Genomic DNA, 15,264 nt, shown 5'->3' with positions numbered 1-15,264 from the left:
TAATTAAATATTATTATGTGCTTCTATTTTACAACATTTATAATCTCAAATATAAAATGTTTTAGTATCTAATGTTTATTCACAAAGTTTTATCTTATGCAGTTATGCACAACTACTTCACCTAAAAGTAGACTAAATGTTTATCCAATCCTTATGTTGTGTTTCAATATTTATTAGGGAGATTTCATAGGGGCCTCCCATTATTGTTAAAAGGGACCCTCCTTTAAAAGCGTTCCTCAAATCTTTCATTTTGGTTAGAAGGACCCCTCCAGAAAAAGACAAAGTTAACCCCGTTAGGCCAAACCAAAATTGTAACGCATGATGATTGTGATGCTAATCTTGGATTCTTGGGTAGAAAATAGTGGAATTTAAATCATGGTTGGTAGAATTCCATCGCTGTAATTGCATTGGACACCTTTCATGAGTAAAATTCATTTTTATGTAGTTACTTGAACAATTATACTACGATGAGATATTATTCGAACAATTACTTAAGTATAATAAAAACAAATTGAGTTCTGAGTTCTCTTGTAGTTTTGGTAGATATAGTTTATCAGAAAGATTTCTTATTCAAATATAGACACTAGTTAACACAAAAGTAATTCAAATGTTCGTCCAATCCACCTGTTATTTCTATTATATTATTATTTTGATGTAATCAATGTCATAATGAATGTAACAACTTTTAGAGTTTTTAGTAAAAAAAATAAAACAACCGTATTAATAAGATTGATGAAGTGATTATACAACTGTAATACTAAACTAATATTTTGCAATTACTTATTCATCATAAAACTAGGGCCGTGGTTGAGGATTCAGGGAAAAGCATCGAATCCCTTCATCTAAAGTAGCAAGGTCTTGTGCCATGTCATAATTTACTTGTGCACGACTCACAAAATCCAACCCACCGCACTCCACCAAACAATCTGCTATAGAGTTGGATGTCCTTACAATAAAAGAGATTCGAAAAATATTGACATGAGCCGATATGTTACAAACTTGCAACCATTATGGCATGCTGGAAGCTAAAGTAAAAAAGAAAAAATCAGTCAAGATATATGAATACTAGTGGTAAAGAAGAAAACAATTGTAATCAATATACCATCACATGATCTATTAACATTAGATTGATTCCATGAGTATTTAGCTATAGTATTGAACACGATACCCTTTTTAATTTTGGAAAAATTTGACAATAGTAGTAGCAGTTTCAGTGTATTTAAATCTCTATGGTTGTCAAGTTTTATATATTGTTAATAGGAATATGAATATTTGAGAAAGTTTAAAATTTTGATGATCTATGATGGATGAGTGTTCGAAAATCACTTTTATTATATGAAGCCTCATATATTGCGCCATTATTTGTTCCAACTACTGGTTTCTCACAACAAATGAATAATAACCACACAAAAGAGAATAAGGAAAATTCACTCTACTGCAATACTTGGGCCTGAAAAGAATGTAATTACTAATAATACTTTGGGATGTCATTTCTTTGGTCAAGAATAAGATTGATAGATATTGAATTGGTTGCAGCTTATTTAAGTGATTATATCAAGGGAACATGCATAAACAAACTCAATGGGTTTAGTATCCCTTCGTAAGAGAAATGACATTCATCTGGAAAATGTGATTTTTGAGGCATTTTTTATACCAAATAACACTAAGTACCGTAATTTGTGGTAATTGCTTTCTATTTTGCAAACCAAACATGACCTAATTATATCTGCCACGTAAAGAGTATGAGCAATCACAATAAATTCGCACGTGATATTGGTTTTGGTCATTCCTAAATTATGATTTGACGTCTATATATAAAGTTGTTAAATCTTCTTGTACTACAAGAGTTGAGCAAAAATAAATAAGAGTTGAGCAAAAATAAACTAAAGTTAAACAGCTGAGATGTTAGAAGAAACTTATAAAAATGTAACACATGCCAAACTATTGATCCTTATACTAATTTCTAGTAGAAAATTATAGAATTTAAACCGTAGTTGGGAGAAATATATAATAATGTGTTTATGTAGAATACTTGTTGATCTCAAGCACAACAACCTAATGCTTGATTAATGAACTCCACAACCCTAATGTGAATTGGTTATAATCTTGGATGAAGTTATTAGAGACAGGAAAGATCTAGGATTTTCATGCGGATCTATACACCTAATTCTTTTTTTCTTTTTTGCAAACAAAGTAATTAACGAAATACTTAATTATATTAATACATCAACAATTACAAACGCATTAACCTCTACGAGAGTTCATGTTTTGAAATGTTCTGATAATCGACTCATTGCCAATTTTACTAAAAAATTCTTTTTCAATAAAGACTACTAAACTATCATTCAACCACAGATCACTCATTTCTTAAACGTATTTTAACTAGTTTCAAAAAAGATCTTTCAATAGAGGCAGTCGCAGCTGGCAAAGTTAGTGCTAAAGTGATAAGCATAGTGTCAAGACTAATGAAATTTGACGGATAAAATTGAGCAAGACGCATCAACTTAATTTTGTCGAAAAGAAAAATCCTCTAGATGGACTCAAACGTGCCATACAACAGTGCAACTCGGTACTTTTGAAACGAGCATTTAGCAAGAGCACCAATCCCATCTAAATTTGGTATTCTCTCATACCATAAATGTAATTATCAAATTGAGAATTAAGTAGCATAGTGTCAAGTCTAATGAAATCTGACGGATAAAATTGAGCAAGACGCATCAACTTAATTTTGTCGAAAAGGGCGAATCCTCTAGATGGATTCAAACATGTCATACAACAGAACAACTCGTTACTCTTGAAACGAGCATTTAGTTCTTGAAGTTGAATATCAATAAAGATAGTTGGATGGAATGAATTCAAACATAAAATATTTAAAAATGCCAACTAAATTCTGATCAGGAGAAGATGGTACTAAGGACCAAGTTCCTGACTTTTGAAGTGCTGCAAATTCCTCATACATTGCTAATCTCCATTTGGGGTATTTATTAGCTTGGGTAAAGCAGGTTGGTGTAGGTGGTAAGGTAGTAGCCAAGAGAATAAGGGAAATGGGATGGTTGTTAGTCAACTGAAAGGCTTTTTGGTTTAAAAATCCTTGACTTAGCCCTTGTTTGAATAGGCCGAATAGAAGTGAATGTATTGGAAGCACCACTGGAAGAAGAGGAAGAGAAGAAACAAGTGGAGTAGGTGGAAGAGACAGAGTTGGTAAAATGGGTGGAGAAGTAGAGGTAGCAGGTGCGGGAGGATGGACATCAGGTAGTGTAAGGGGAGTAGGATGGACAGAAACTATAACTGGGTGTGGAGGAGCAACAATGGTTTGAGAAGGTTTCATAGAAGACTGAGGATAGGGAAAAGATGACTCATTAAAAGTGACATGTCTGGAGACAAAAACTCATTAAAAATGACTCATTAAAATTAAGCAAGACGCATCAATTTAATTTTGTCCGGAAGGCAAATCCATGGACTCAAACATGCCATAGAGCAACTCGATACTCTTGAAACGAGCATTTAGTTCTTGAAGTTGAATATCAATAAAGATAGTTGGATGGAATGAATTCAAACATAAAATATTCAAAAATGCCTATAGTGGGGGACTTGAAGCCTCAACCTCAAGCTCCAACCCATCCAGGAATTAAAGCCACAAGTTTAGAACCACTAAGTCAAACTCTACTTGTTATTATTTGTACGCATGATTAGATATATAGTAAAATACAAATATATCTATAGTAAAATACAAATATATCATTTGTACGTAGCTAAAAATCTAACCCACGCCCTAGCCACTATGTCAAGTCCTTCTTCATCTCCATATCATACATCATTACATAAATATATAGATTTCTATATACCTATATTAAAAAAGTATTTACAACTACTATTACTATTTTTCGGTAGGATCCAGGGGTGCGGCACCCCCATGGATCCGCCCCTGATTAGAGAAGTACAAATTAATAAACTAAGTTCTATTTTAGTGTTTTCATCTAAAAAAAAGTTTTATTTTAGTGGAAGCATCAAGTCAAGAATCTAAGAATCAAGAAAGATCATTAATAACTTACCAAATTTTCCATATTTGAAGGTACATTATAAAACCAATATTGCCCATAGAGTTTTTCTTGCAATGACTGGGAGTCTTTGCCCTCATACAATATTTGGAAGACGTGAGTTGAGATAATTGCACCCTCACACAATATTTGGAAGACATTTAGGAGTTGGGATAATTTATATTAGGTTATTTGGTTTATTCTACAAGAGTGGGAAATGATTATATAATTGTGCAAATAGTTATATCCTTCTGAATGCGCCACAAGTTCTTTCTATTGGTGGATATAATTTACCAATAAGATTTATTTTACCATAGACACTGTTTAGCGTAAACTTTTGTCACTTATGAGGGGATGGCGGGATGCTACCAGCACGAGAGAATTCCTTACGAGATGGTTAAATTAGAGATAGAGGTTGATTAGAGTAGAAACTAGAAAGTAGAGGAGATCGCAGGTGAAATCTCCAGAGACGAATTAGTGCAAAGTTTAGAGAGATGAAGATTAACCACATAAGTAGGATATAAACGAACCTAACTCGGACGCGAAAGACATGCCAATTTTGTACTTAAACCCTACCAAATTAGGGAACTTGGTCGAATTTTGTTATAACTTCCGACTTGAGTCCACTTATTTTCAACTCCAAAACACTGGTAATTTATTTTGGTGGGTTCAAGGATAATTTTATAACAATACTTGAACTCGAGATTCAGTTGAGTCCACCGATTTAAACTCAGATTATTGGAGTTGAATTTAATCCATCTCCAGAAGAATTTTGTGACAAAACTCACATCGAGTCTATCAATTTCGGGGCGTCTCTAACGGAAGACAGTCAAACTAGATTTACCGCTAGATTGATTCTTTATGCCCCAACCATAGTTGTATGCCCCCAAAATACCCACAATAAGATGGGTTTAGAGAAGAAGTCCTTCAAAAGGATTTGGCGCGCTCATTAGCAAGCGACATCATCATTAGTACCGATCCCGTCAGTGGCCCGGCGACTGACTCTACTTCCTTCCTACCTAGCAGCCTAGGTTACTTTCATTTCAAAACACTCAACCCCCAAAATCACTTTCTACAATTCCATCTAAAAAAACCCTAATTCTCTTTCACTATTACTGATTCAAGAATCTAGGGTTTCCTCAATTTTGTACATCTTGATGAATTTGCATTTTGATTTATCAATGTCAAATGTTGAACCTTTAAGCTGATTTTGAAGAAGAAGAAGAAGAATTAGGTCAATGGAATTCACAGAGTCTTATAAACAAACAGGTCCATGTTGTTTTTCTCCAAATTCTCGTTATCTTGCTGTAGCTGTTGATTATCGCCTTGTTATCAGAGATGTTCTCTCACTAAAGGTACCTCCTTTTCTCCCACATTGTTGTTTTTGTTTTTTCAAGTTCAAAGAGTTTAATTTTTTTTCTTTACTGCCAATTAAATCATTCAGTTTATTGAATTATATCTTGGATCTGTATAAAATGTTTGATCTTTCATATCATATTGTTTAGGAGGAATTGCAAAAACTGAGAGGAACCTTTTTTTGAAAACCCTAACTGCTTGATCAATAACTAAGAAGTAGTTGAAATTGCTGCCATGCTCATATCTGTGCTTCATTTCATGACCATGCCTGTAAAATCGCCAGACTACTTTGTAGCCTCCTGAGTTTGCAAAATGTGTTCCAAGTTTGGATTCTTCATGATCTTAGTTGTGGTGTGAAATTTTAGTCTTACTCAGTGTCGACCCACAAAAGTTAGTTCTGAATCCTTCCTAACCAATGCTATTTGAACCTCTACCCCTTTCCCCGCATTACATGCCGTATATTGAATTTTCCATATCGTTTTTGGGTACTTTGCCGATTTAGTATTCTAAATTTGGCATACAAGTATACAACATACTAGAAATATATACATTGTTTACGAAATTGTCCAAAACGAAAAGCCAGTCAAATTAGCTAACGAGGAGGTATTCCCGTATGATACCACACAATAAACATGGTAGGTACGTAGCAGAGCATTTCGCGTTCTGGGTAATTGTTCCCAACTACGTAAAAGTTTTGAGGTATTTGACCGACGTAAACACGTACGACAAAAGTAAATAAGAACAGAAGTAGAACAATCTAGTAAAGGAAATAAAACTTTTAAATTTCAAACAAAAATCATAATAGATTTGATCAGAGATGACCTCACCTCACGTATTGCTGAGTTTATATAATAGACAGGAGCTAAGCAGTTAGAGTTTGGAGTTTGCAATTAGGGCTCGTTGAGTTGGATGCCTATAGAATCTTTTGATTCTTTTACGCTTCGTACTTTGAGAACAAATGTTTGTTCATATGCTCTTAATTTGTTATATTTAAGAGCCTGCCATGTCAATCTACAATTTTACCTGTTTTTCTTGTTCTCCTCCGCTGGTAGCCTGCAACTGTATTTCAGTTTCATTTTCTTTACCTCTCTTTGACACTGAGATGCTAAGCTTATCTGTAATTGTTCTTGATTAATTTTCTTTGTTAAACAGGTTGTACAATTATTTTCATGCTTAGATAAGATAAGCTATATCGAATGGGCACTTGATTCTGAGTACGTACTTTGTGGTCTTTATAAGAGACCTATGATACAAGCATGGTCACTAACGCAGCCCGAATGGACATGTAAAATAGATGAAGGTCATGCTGGGGTATCATATGCAAGGTGGAGCCCTGATAGTCGCCACATTCTTACAACATCAGATTTCCAGTTACGGCTTACCGTATGGTCATTGGTCAACACAGCCTGTGTGCACGTGCAATGGCCAAAGCATGCTTCTAAGGGTGTTTCTTTTACCAAAGATGGTAAATTTACCGCAATCTGCACTAGACGTGATTGCAAGGACTATATTAACCTCCTGTCTTGCCACACGTGGGAAATCATGGGTGTTTTTGCCGTGGATACATTGGATTTGGCTGATATTGAATGGTCACCAGACGATAGTTCTATTGTGATCTGGGATTCTCCCCTTGAATATAAGGTAAATCATTTAACAATATTCTTCTTATAACACTAATAGTAAACCTCTCAACCTCAAATGGATGAAATACTGTTATACCTAGGCTAGCGGACTGCGGTGGTGAGTCGTAATCAGAGGTCTTCAAAAGAGTTTCTCCTTTTATTCTCATCTAAAGCATAGTACTTTAAGGTAGTTAATTTATTATATGTATCTTATATCATTTGCATAAGATTTCCATTATTTATGTTAATAGTAATTTTATTCATACACTTCGAAATATTTGTAGGAATGTCTTCAGATTAAAATTTTAAATCATAACTGAGATTTGAATTTGATACCCTGAAATTATATATATATATATATATATATATATATATATATATATATATATTTGTTGAAAGCTGAAATTATATATATTTAGCAGTATTTCTAATTATACGTTATACTAATATATTGCCTGCCAGTGCTTACTTCCAACTAGTTATTGACCTCAATAAATCAAGCCTAATAACTTTAGTTGGACAACTAGTCTCCACCTAGTTGACATGCCTAGCATTTTTTATTGTTTTGAATTAGTCAACTAGGTGCAACTTGATTAGTAGATACACGGAGTAGGAGACTAGGTATTAAGCTTACAAGGTGTAGTGTAGTTTCTATTGTTGGCTTTTATTTAAATACGATGTTTTTGATACAGGTTCTGATCTATTCTCCAGATGGGAGGTGTTTATTCAAATATCAAGCATATGAAAGTGGGTTAGGTGTAAAAAGTGTTGCATGGTCTCCATGTGGTCAGTTTCTAGCTGTAGGTAGTTATGACCAGATGTTGCGAGTTTTGAATCACCTGACTTGGAAAAACTTCGCAGAGTTCATACATTTATCCTCTGTTCGCAGTCCATGTAGTGCTACTGTTTTTAAGGTAATTTATTTTCATGCTACCTAAATTTTGTATTTTCCATCAAGCAAATAATATTCATATGAATACTTTTCTCTAAAATTTTGCAGGAGGTTGATGAACCTTTGCAACTTGATATGTCAGGGCTGTGTTTGAATGATGAATTTATACATGGGAATTCTGGTAAGTGATATCATGGTACATGTTAAATTTCCCTTTCCACCACATTTTTTTTCCTGGATTGTGGCTAGTGATCGTGTTGATCCTGCAAATCCTCCTTACCCACGGCATTTGTTTTAAAAGGAAAGGAAATAGAAGAGAGGATCCCTCACCGATGCTATTCTGGATCTATAAATGTGGATCGACCACCACCGTCCCCAATCCAGATCGACTTATCTGGACTTAGGATGATTGTATTTTATCGTCATCTTTTCTTTCAGTTCCATGGAGTGAAGTCTTGTATATCATAGAATTTGAATCTCTTCTATATACATAGTTATTCGCTTAGCAAGCTGTTATGCAGAAAATTGATGTTATCAGTAGATGGTTTGTATCACACTTCATTAATTACACATTCTCCGACTTATCTTTTTTTGCCCATGAATACAAAACTTCTTCACGTCAAACAGATTTGTCATTGTTTACATTAGATCTAACTGATCTCTCCACTCACTAAATATTGTTGTTTATCTAATCACTCTTCTTTCCTGTTCTTGTTGAAGATAATCATCCAGAGGGACCCATCAGAGTGAGATACAAAATAATGGACTTACCAATAAGCTTGCCTTCTTTGAAGCCTCTCGCAGATAAACCAAATCCTAAACAAGGCGTAGGTGAGCAAATAACATCTTCCATCTCATTTGTTAAGTAACTAAAAGTGAACATAGCAAAAATAAGTTACGGTATATTTCTCTTCAAGACGAGGTGAATACTCATTCTCTGAAGTTTGAATCTGAGATCAGAAAATCTACTCCTTTCACAGGTTTATTGTCATGGAGTAGTGACAGTCGATATCTTTTCACTCGTAATGATAGCATGCCGAGTATTCTATGGATATGGGATATGCAGCATTTAGAACTTGCTGCCATCTTAGTACAGAAGGAACCAATACGTGCCGCAGCTTGGGATCCTACATGCACGCGTGTTGTTCTATGCACTGGTAGTTCTCATTTGTACATGTGGTCACCATCAGGTGCATATTGTGTGAGTATTCCGCTTCCACAGTTCTCCATCACTGATCTCAAATGGAATTCAGATGGAAGTTGTGTTCTTCTCAAGGACAAGGACTCATTCTGCTGTGCGGCGGTCCCCCCCTTGGTGTCAGATTCGGGCGAGGATGACGACGGCGGAGAAGAGGATGATGATTTTGAAGGAGATAGCTCAGACACGGAATGAGGCTCCCGTATATACGGGTGATAGGTTTCTAAATGAGAGATAATTTATTAACGACGATGGTGTAATCCTAGAAATTTTTTAGTTCTGTTGTTGTCGACATGCTTCTGCAGGTCTGCCTTTCTAGGAGTACAGTTTTCAGTACTTGATGTAATAGAAGATTGGTTGTAGTCAGACCAGCCATTGGCAAGACTTGTGCTGTATTGTTTGGTCTAAGCATTGAAATACCTAATTTATGTGAATCCAAATTTCAAGCATCTTTTGAGCTTTCTTTTGTGTGCTGGCTCGTCGAGTCGGTCTCTTGGTTGTGATGTCATCTACTCCTTCATGCCATGACAAAGGATGATAAAAATTGACATTGTTCTACAATTTGAAACCTTCTTAAATAGCACTATTTGTACAAAATCATTTGGGCATGTTTAAACAAGTAGTCAACTAACCCACAATCGCGAGGATTAATACAGTAATATACCAATGTCAAGATCAACCGTTGAGATCTGAAGATCAATAGAGAAATATTCAATCGAAGAAACCAAATTCAAGAAACTAAGAACTTGATATCACTCTTTAAATATGATTGTAATAGGTATCTTATAGTCTGAACTAGTACATAGTTATGGTGTTCTCTATTTTCAGTTTACATCTTGTGGACATCAACCATCACCAAAACCGGGTTGGGAGCTGACCCGCGGGCCAGTATGGACCCTGTGAGCTTAGCAATCCTAGAGAGTCTAATGTTCTCACCAATCATCCCTATCCAATTCTATTTCCACTTCCATGCCTCTCTTGCTCTCAATTTTTCCATAAAGAAATCAATCAAAAGTCATGCAATTAATCCACAACCCATTTCTACCATCTTCCTCACTATTTTCATGTAACTCTCTCTCTCTCTCTCCATATATATATTTTGTTTGGTTTTTTTGTTAAATTTTCAGTTTTTTTTTGCTTTGGAGTATAAGAAAATCTTGAACTTGTGTTTTGAATCTTTATACACCCTTTTTCCAGGTAGAACTTTGCTACCAATTCCTTTAAAAGTTGGAAATTTCTGTTTCCAAAAGAAGAAAGAAATTGGGATATACTGTCTCAAGAATGACCTGTAAGCTTTAATTTTTATGAGTTTGGTATATTAATCAACTAATTTACCAACTGGGTTTTGTGGATTATGCCCTTATCTGTTAAGATTTTGAAACAGTTCAGGAATTGGTAAAGAAGGGTTGATTAGAGAAGAAGAAGAAGGGACACATTATGATAGGAGAGATTTGTTGTTGCTTTTTATGCCATCTGTGTTGCTTATTTCAAGTACTTTTTCTGCTTCTGCTAAAACCAAGAGTAAGAACCCTTACGATGAAAGGCGTCTTCTTAACCAAAATAAGCGAATACAAGAAGCTAATAATGTGCCCGACGATTTCCCAAATTTCATTAGAGAAGGTATATCAATGTATTTCCTTTCCCTTTTTGTGCTACTATACTATTAGAATTGCAAGTTTCAATTTTTACTACCGAAACTCGTCAAAATGAAAAACACAGGTGTTTTCATTGCGAGAACGGAATTTGGTATGAAGTGTTAGAGCATAAAATGTACTTAGTTGTATGTTATATATTTGTGAAAATTTTCATGAATAGGATTGTGTTACTTATTCGGAGTTGAAGTTGGCGCACACATACATAAATATGTATTAAAAACATTATTCGAGACTACCAAATCCTAGTTAACATATGGGAAATTCTGTTTCCAAAAGGGTTCTTTTCTGAAGTGACACTCGGCATCTACATATCCATGTCCTCTTGTGACCTTGTCACTGTCGTGGCTCAAAACTAAAATGAACAGTCAGATTTGATCACCGTTCTGTTAGTTGCTGGTTCAAACTCTGTCCAGATTTCACTTCCCATTAGGATCTTTTGGTAGTGCTTGTGTGCCGTGCCAAGCGGATTTGTGGCGTGTTAGACACGCCACGGCACGACACGTTGGCCACCACTACTTGCAGGTTGATGCCTATAAAATTTACAATTTTTGACTTTTTTTTGAAAACTTTGAATTAATAAAGAATAGAAGAGGGAAGAATGTAATAAACTTCACACAGAATCCCCGTATTTAGAACCTTTCAACTTCTCATCTCAAGCGTGGTTTAACACTAATTAACATTCTGATTGAAACTTTTTCAGGTTTTGAGGTTAAGGTAGTGACATCTAATAACTATGTGAAGTGCGACTCTGGACTTATGTACTTAGATATTAAAGTTGGTGAAGGTGATTGCCCACAGGCTGGTCAGCAGGTTTTTCTTCTTTGTCTTTGCAATTTTAGCTAGCATTCTTGTGGGATAACCTAATGACATAATATGATAGTTGAAATGTAATCGTTTTTGCTCCTCTTATGATGATGTATAACTTGTTACGTGATGATCGTAGTGCCGAAATTAGCAGTCCTTCTACATAACAAGGAAATGTGAATATGTTTTCTAAATTTGTTCATATCGTCAGAGATCATTCATCGTAGAAGAGAACAACTGTTTGATTTCTTTCTCCAAATTGTTCTCGTCCATGAACAATATTTTCCATCAATAGTCTTTCATTACAAAACCCTAGTTGAGTAAGCTATCTTCTCAATAATACTAAGTTACTACGTGATTGAAGAGCTTATGATAACAATCTGAACAATAGACTAAGCTTTTGTTTTTATTTAATGAATTATTGAAATTACCCGCAATCCAATTTGTGCTTTGGTGTTCTCTTTATACTTGCAATTCAATTTGTAATCGATCCATGAATTAGGCAGAATTGATAGAACTATGTATCCATGTTTGAAAATGTAAATACTCACACCATATTTTGCTAAATGCGTATGAATTAGCTCATATGAGAACAATGAAATAAATACCATCATGACGTAAATGGGTATGTGAATATTTGCAAATATTCACAGAAAAATAATCAGAGAGTACAAATCAATTTTCATTTACTACCTGTTTCCGGTGTTCTCATTTATATATTTGTTGGTCATTTTTTCATGAGTAATTTAATTCTTATTCTCTTTGTTGTATGTACCAACATATCCAAGTGGACCAAGTGCCATATGTCTAGCTTTCAACAAAAAAAGAATTGCCATATGTCCGAGTTTTCATATTTTTTTTCAAGGACTAGTGGATTTCAACATCCCAACTAATCACAGGGTTGCGATAGAGCAAGCTTTTTGTAGATATATGTAATGAGTATCGAGTTTTTTGTAGGTAAACGCAATGACTTTGAAAAATGTCGTGAAAGCATGCTGCGAGTGAGGCATGCATTATATTAAAACATCTTCATGAAATAATGTTGAAGTTTTTGTATTTCCTACTGGCAGGTGACATTTCATTATGTCGGTTATAATGAATCAGGGCGCCGTATTGATAGCACATATTTGCAGGGTTCTCCAGCTAGGATTCGTGTTGGCACGAATGCATTGGTTCCAGGTTCGAGCTTAATTTTTGTTCAATATTTTCCACCTTTTCTGCATTGTTGTGATGATCATCTTCACTTACCAACCTACCTATACTCCTATTTAAACATTAAAAGTCCCTTCGTTTTTGTTTTCCCTACAGGATTTGAAGAAGGTATTAAAGATATGAAACCTGGAGGGAAAAGAAGAGTTATCATCCCTCCCGACCTTGGACCACCTGTGAGTTTCAATTTTCTTTACCTTATTGAGCTTTTTATCGTACCAAAATGATGTATTTCGATTTTTCTTGTCCTCTTTATAGGATCTCGGACATGGTTAGGTACACGATAGACATACTTTTCGAAGCTATTAATCAATTAGAAAGTTTCTTATGATGCTTAGAGCATTGAGCGCGCTATAAGTCTATAAGATGTCAAATGTACATATCTTTTTGCAACTTAAAAAATACCCCCAACTTTGTTTCCCCATATTTTACTTCTATAAATTATTACTTTGTGTCTATTGTTATGAGTCAAGATTATGGAGAAAGCGCAAATAATTATAGATGTAAATAATGAGTGTTGTTACACTCCGAAACGTGGCTGGTGAGTCTTTAGCGGTGCTCTCTATGGACTCGTGGGGTCACAAGTTCGATACTTGGTCGGATTGGAAATCCATCATTTATTTGTGTAGTTAGAGTATAAGTAAAATAAAAGGTAATCGTATATGAGCTTTCAGACCTCACAGGAAGGCCTTAAGGTCTTTATATGGCCTTTATGGCCCAAAATGTCTTGAAAGATGACATAGTGTTTAGTCAGTTCGTGATATTTCTTCATTATTATATGATGTATCTATGTCATGTAATGAATGTAATTACTCTTGAGAGTCCCATATAAAAAAAACCCAGGTCTTCGGTGCATATTGGTCATTCTAACCATGAGATTAAGTGTTTGGTGTACAACTTTACATGACAAATCTTGTATTGTTCTTAACAGGTAGGTCCGTCTACATTTTTCAGTGCGAAGCAGTTCGAAGTTTTTGATGTGGAATTACTCGGCATTCAAAACTGTGAAAGGAGGACAATTGCCTTTTACTCTGATCTTGTCTGTAACTGAGATTTATACAAGAACATCCACCCATCATGATACTAGAAGCTTGCTTTAGGAAAGCTTTGAAGTTGTATAAGTTTTGGTCACAAAGAATTCCAAGGGTTGATTTAGGAAAGAGTCAAACACCAAACAAAACTAGGAAACCTTTTCAAAAGAAACCAGTTAAACAAAATAATCCATTTAAAGAAGAAACCAGTTAAATGTGATTAGGCAGATATTTGCGGAAACACAGACATTTTGCAGGGTACAAACTTTTGGGTGGAAACAATGAAATTTTGTAATCTTTTGTTTCCTCCGAACACCCTCATCCCTAAGAGCATCTCCAATGCAACACTCAATCTTAGAAACTCCGAGTGTCACGTAGGATTTTTTGAGTTTTTGATTAAAAATCTTCCCCAATGCAACACTCTATTTGGATCTCTAAGATGAGGTATCGAGAGTGGAATAGAGATATCTCAAAAGGACACTCTATTTCTAGAGTGCCCTCTTGAGATATCTCTAATTGTAATTCATCAATATTTGATTTTCAACCAATAGAAATCGAGTCTTCTATATTTTCTAAAATAACTAATTATTTATTTACAAAAATGACTATGTCACATAAGTAACTAAGATAAGTTTAGAGTTTTGCATTGGACACAAAAAAATTAAGAATCTCTATCAACGCCACCTAGGAGTGAGAATCTCAACTGGAACTTGACACATAAGATGAATAGAGATTTTTTTTAGTTTTGCATTGGAGATGCTCTAATATTTTCCTGTTTCTTCCCCCACTTCGCCTCCCCGCCCCACCCCTATCAATCCTGACCCCACCACCACTATCATTTCTCTCCCTCTTCCTCTCTCTCTCTCTTCTTTCCTCTTTCTTTTCTCTTCTCTCTCCCCCAATCTTTCTTCTCTTCGTTCCGGCAAAAGGGAGGCCCTTTGTCAAACCTTCGTCTTATTTTTCAAATGAGGTGGTCGGGTTTTTCATCTTGATCTAGGATCCTCATATCCAGAAAAAGGGTTTCGCGTCAAAAGATCCTCTCCTTTACCAGGACTTGGAGAGAAGCAGTGAGAGAGACGGAAAAGAGAAAGAGAAAGAGCGCGCTGACGGGAAAAAAGATGAAAATACAGAAAAACATCCAGCAAAGGGCACGCCGCTCTACAGGCCACAAGGGAAATTTTGTGCCCGAAAAGTTCTCTTGCTTCCCTAAAATATGCATGGAGGTGAGAAGAAACACTTACGAACAAAACAAAGCCTCAGCATTCGCGAGCGTACAGTAGAATATGTTGGTGTTAGTTAGGTTGGAAGTAGATTTCCGAGCTCTGTAGTTCTTTTTCTATACATGTATGCACTTTGAAGTAATATTTTTATTTTCATTTATGGGTGTGATACATCAAATGTTCCGAACCGTTACATCTTCGAAACCATCATCGTTTATTTTGATTATACCTTACTAACCC

General features: G+C 35.2%; 2 protein-coding genes across 2 annotated transcripts; both read left to right on the top strand.

The window, feature by feature from the left end:
* Positions 1-4,749: 4,749 nt before the first annotated feature.
* Positions 4,750-9,554, top strand: LOC147560054 (Transducin/WD40 repeat-like superfamily protein). The gene is made up of 6 exons (XM_086662064.1): positions 4,750-5,392; positions 6,546-7,034; positions 7,708-7,929; positions 8,016-8,088; positions 8,628-8,738; positions 8,888-9,554. Exons 1-6 carry the CDS (start codon positions 5,276-5,278, stop codon positions 9,298-9,300), a joined length of 1,425 nt encoding a protein of 474 aa, XP_086518190.1. The 5' UTR covers positions 4,750-5,275; the 3' UTR covers positions 9,301-9,554.
* A 484-nt stretch (positions 9,555-10,038) lies between these two features.
* LOC147560053 (FKBP-like peptidyl-prolyl cis-trans isomerase family protein) lies at positions 10,039-13,933 on the top strand. Its single transcript, XM_086662065.1, has 7 exons — positions 10,039-10,171; positions 10,303-10,393; positions 10,490-10,725; positions 11,461-11,570; positions 12,635-12,743; positions 12,873-12,949; positions 13,705-13,933. Exons 1-7 carry the CDS (start codon positions 10,123-10,125, stop codon positions 13,822-13,824), a joined length of 792 nt encoding a protein of 263 aa, XP_086518191.1. The 5' UTR covers positions 10,039-10,122; the 3' UTR covers positions 13,825-13,933.
* The last annotated feature ends 1,331 nt before the right edge of the window (positions 13,934-15,264 follow it).

Source organism: Eschscholzia californica, unplaced genomic scaffold (assembly GCF_041429995.1).
Source record: "Eschscholzia californica isolate CP2 unplaced genomic scaffold, dmEscCali1.0.p SCAF_2, whole genome shotgun sequence".
Taxonomy (NCBI): domain Eukaryota; kingdom Viridiplantae; phylum Streptophyta; class Magnoliopsida; order Ranunculales; family Papaveraceae; genus Eschscholzia; species Eschscholzia californica.
Note: the sequence above shows the minus strand (reverse complement) of the source record. Positions and strands in the feature narration are given on the sequence as shown.

Bases quoted from the DNA above. Each gene is read 5' to 3' on its own strand.
- LOC147560053 (XM_086662065.1), top strand. From the start codon at position 10,123: ATGCAATTAATCCACAACCCATTTCTACCATCTTCCTCACTATTTTCA. The intron at 10,394-10,489 runs GTAAGCTTTAAT...ATTTTGAAACAG, and splicing joins TACTGTCTCAAGAATGACCT to TTCAGGAATTGGTAAAGAAG. The intron at 12,744-12,872 runs GTTCGAGCTTAA...TTTTCCCTACAG, and splicing joins CACGAATGCATTGGTTCCAG to GATTTGAAGAAGGTATTAAA.
- LOC147560054 (XM_086662064.1), top strand. From the start codon at position 5,276: ATGGAATTCACAGAGTCTTATAAACAAACAGGTCCATGTTGTTTTTCT. The intron at 5,393-6,545 runs GTACCTCCTTTT...TTTGTTAAACAG, and splicing joins GAGATGTTCTCTCACTAAAG to GTTGTACAATTATTTTCATG. The intron at 7,930-8,015 runs GTAATTTATTTT...AAAATTTTGCAG, and splicing joins GTAGTGCTACTGTTTTTAAG to GAGGTTGATGAACCTTTGCA.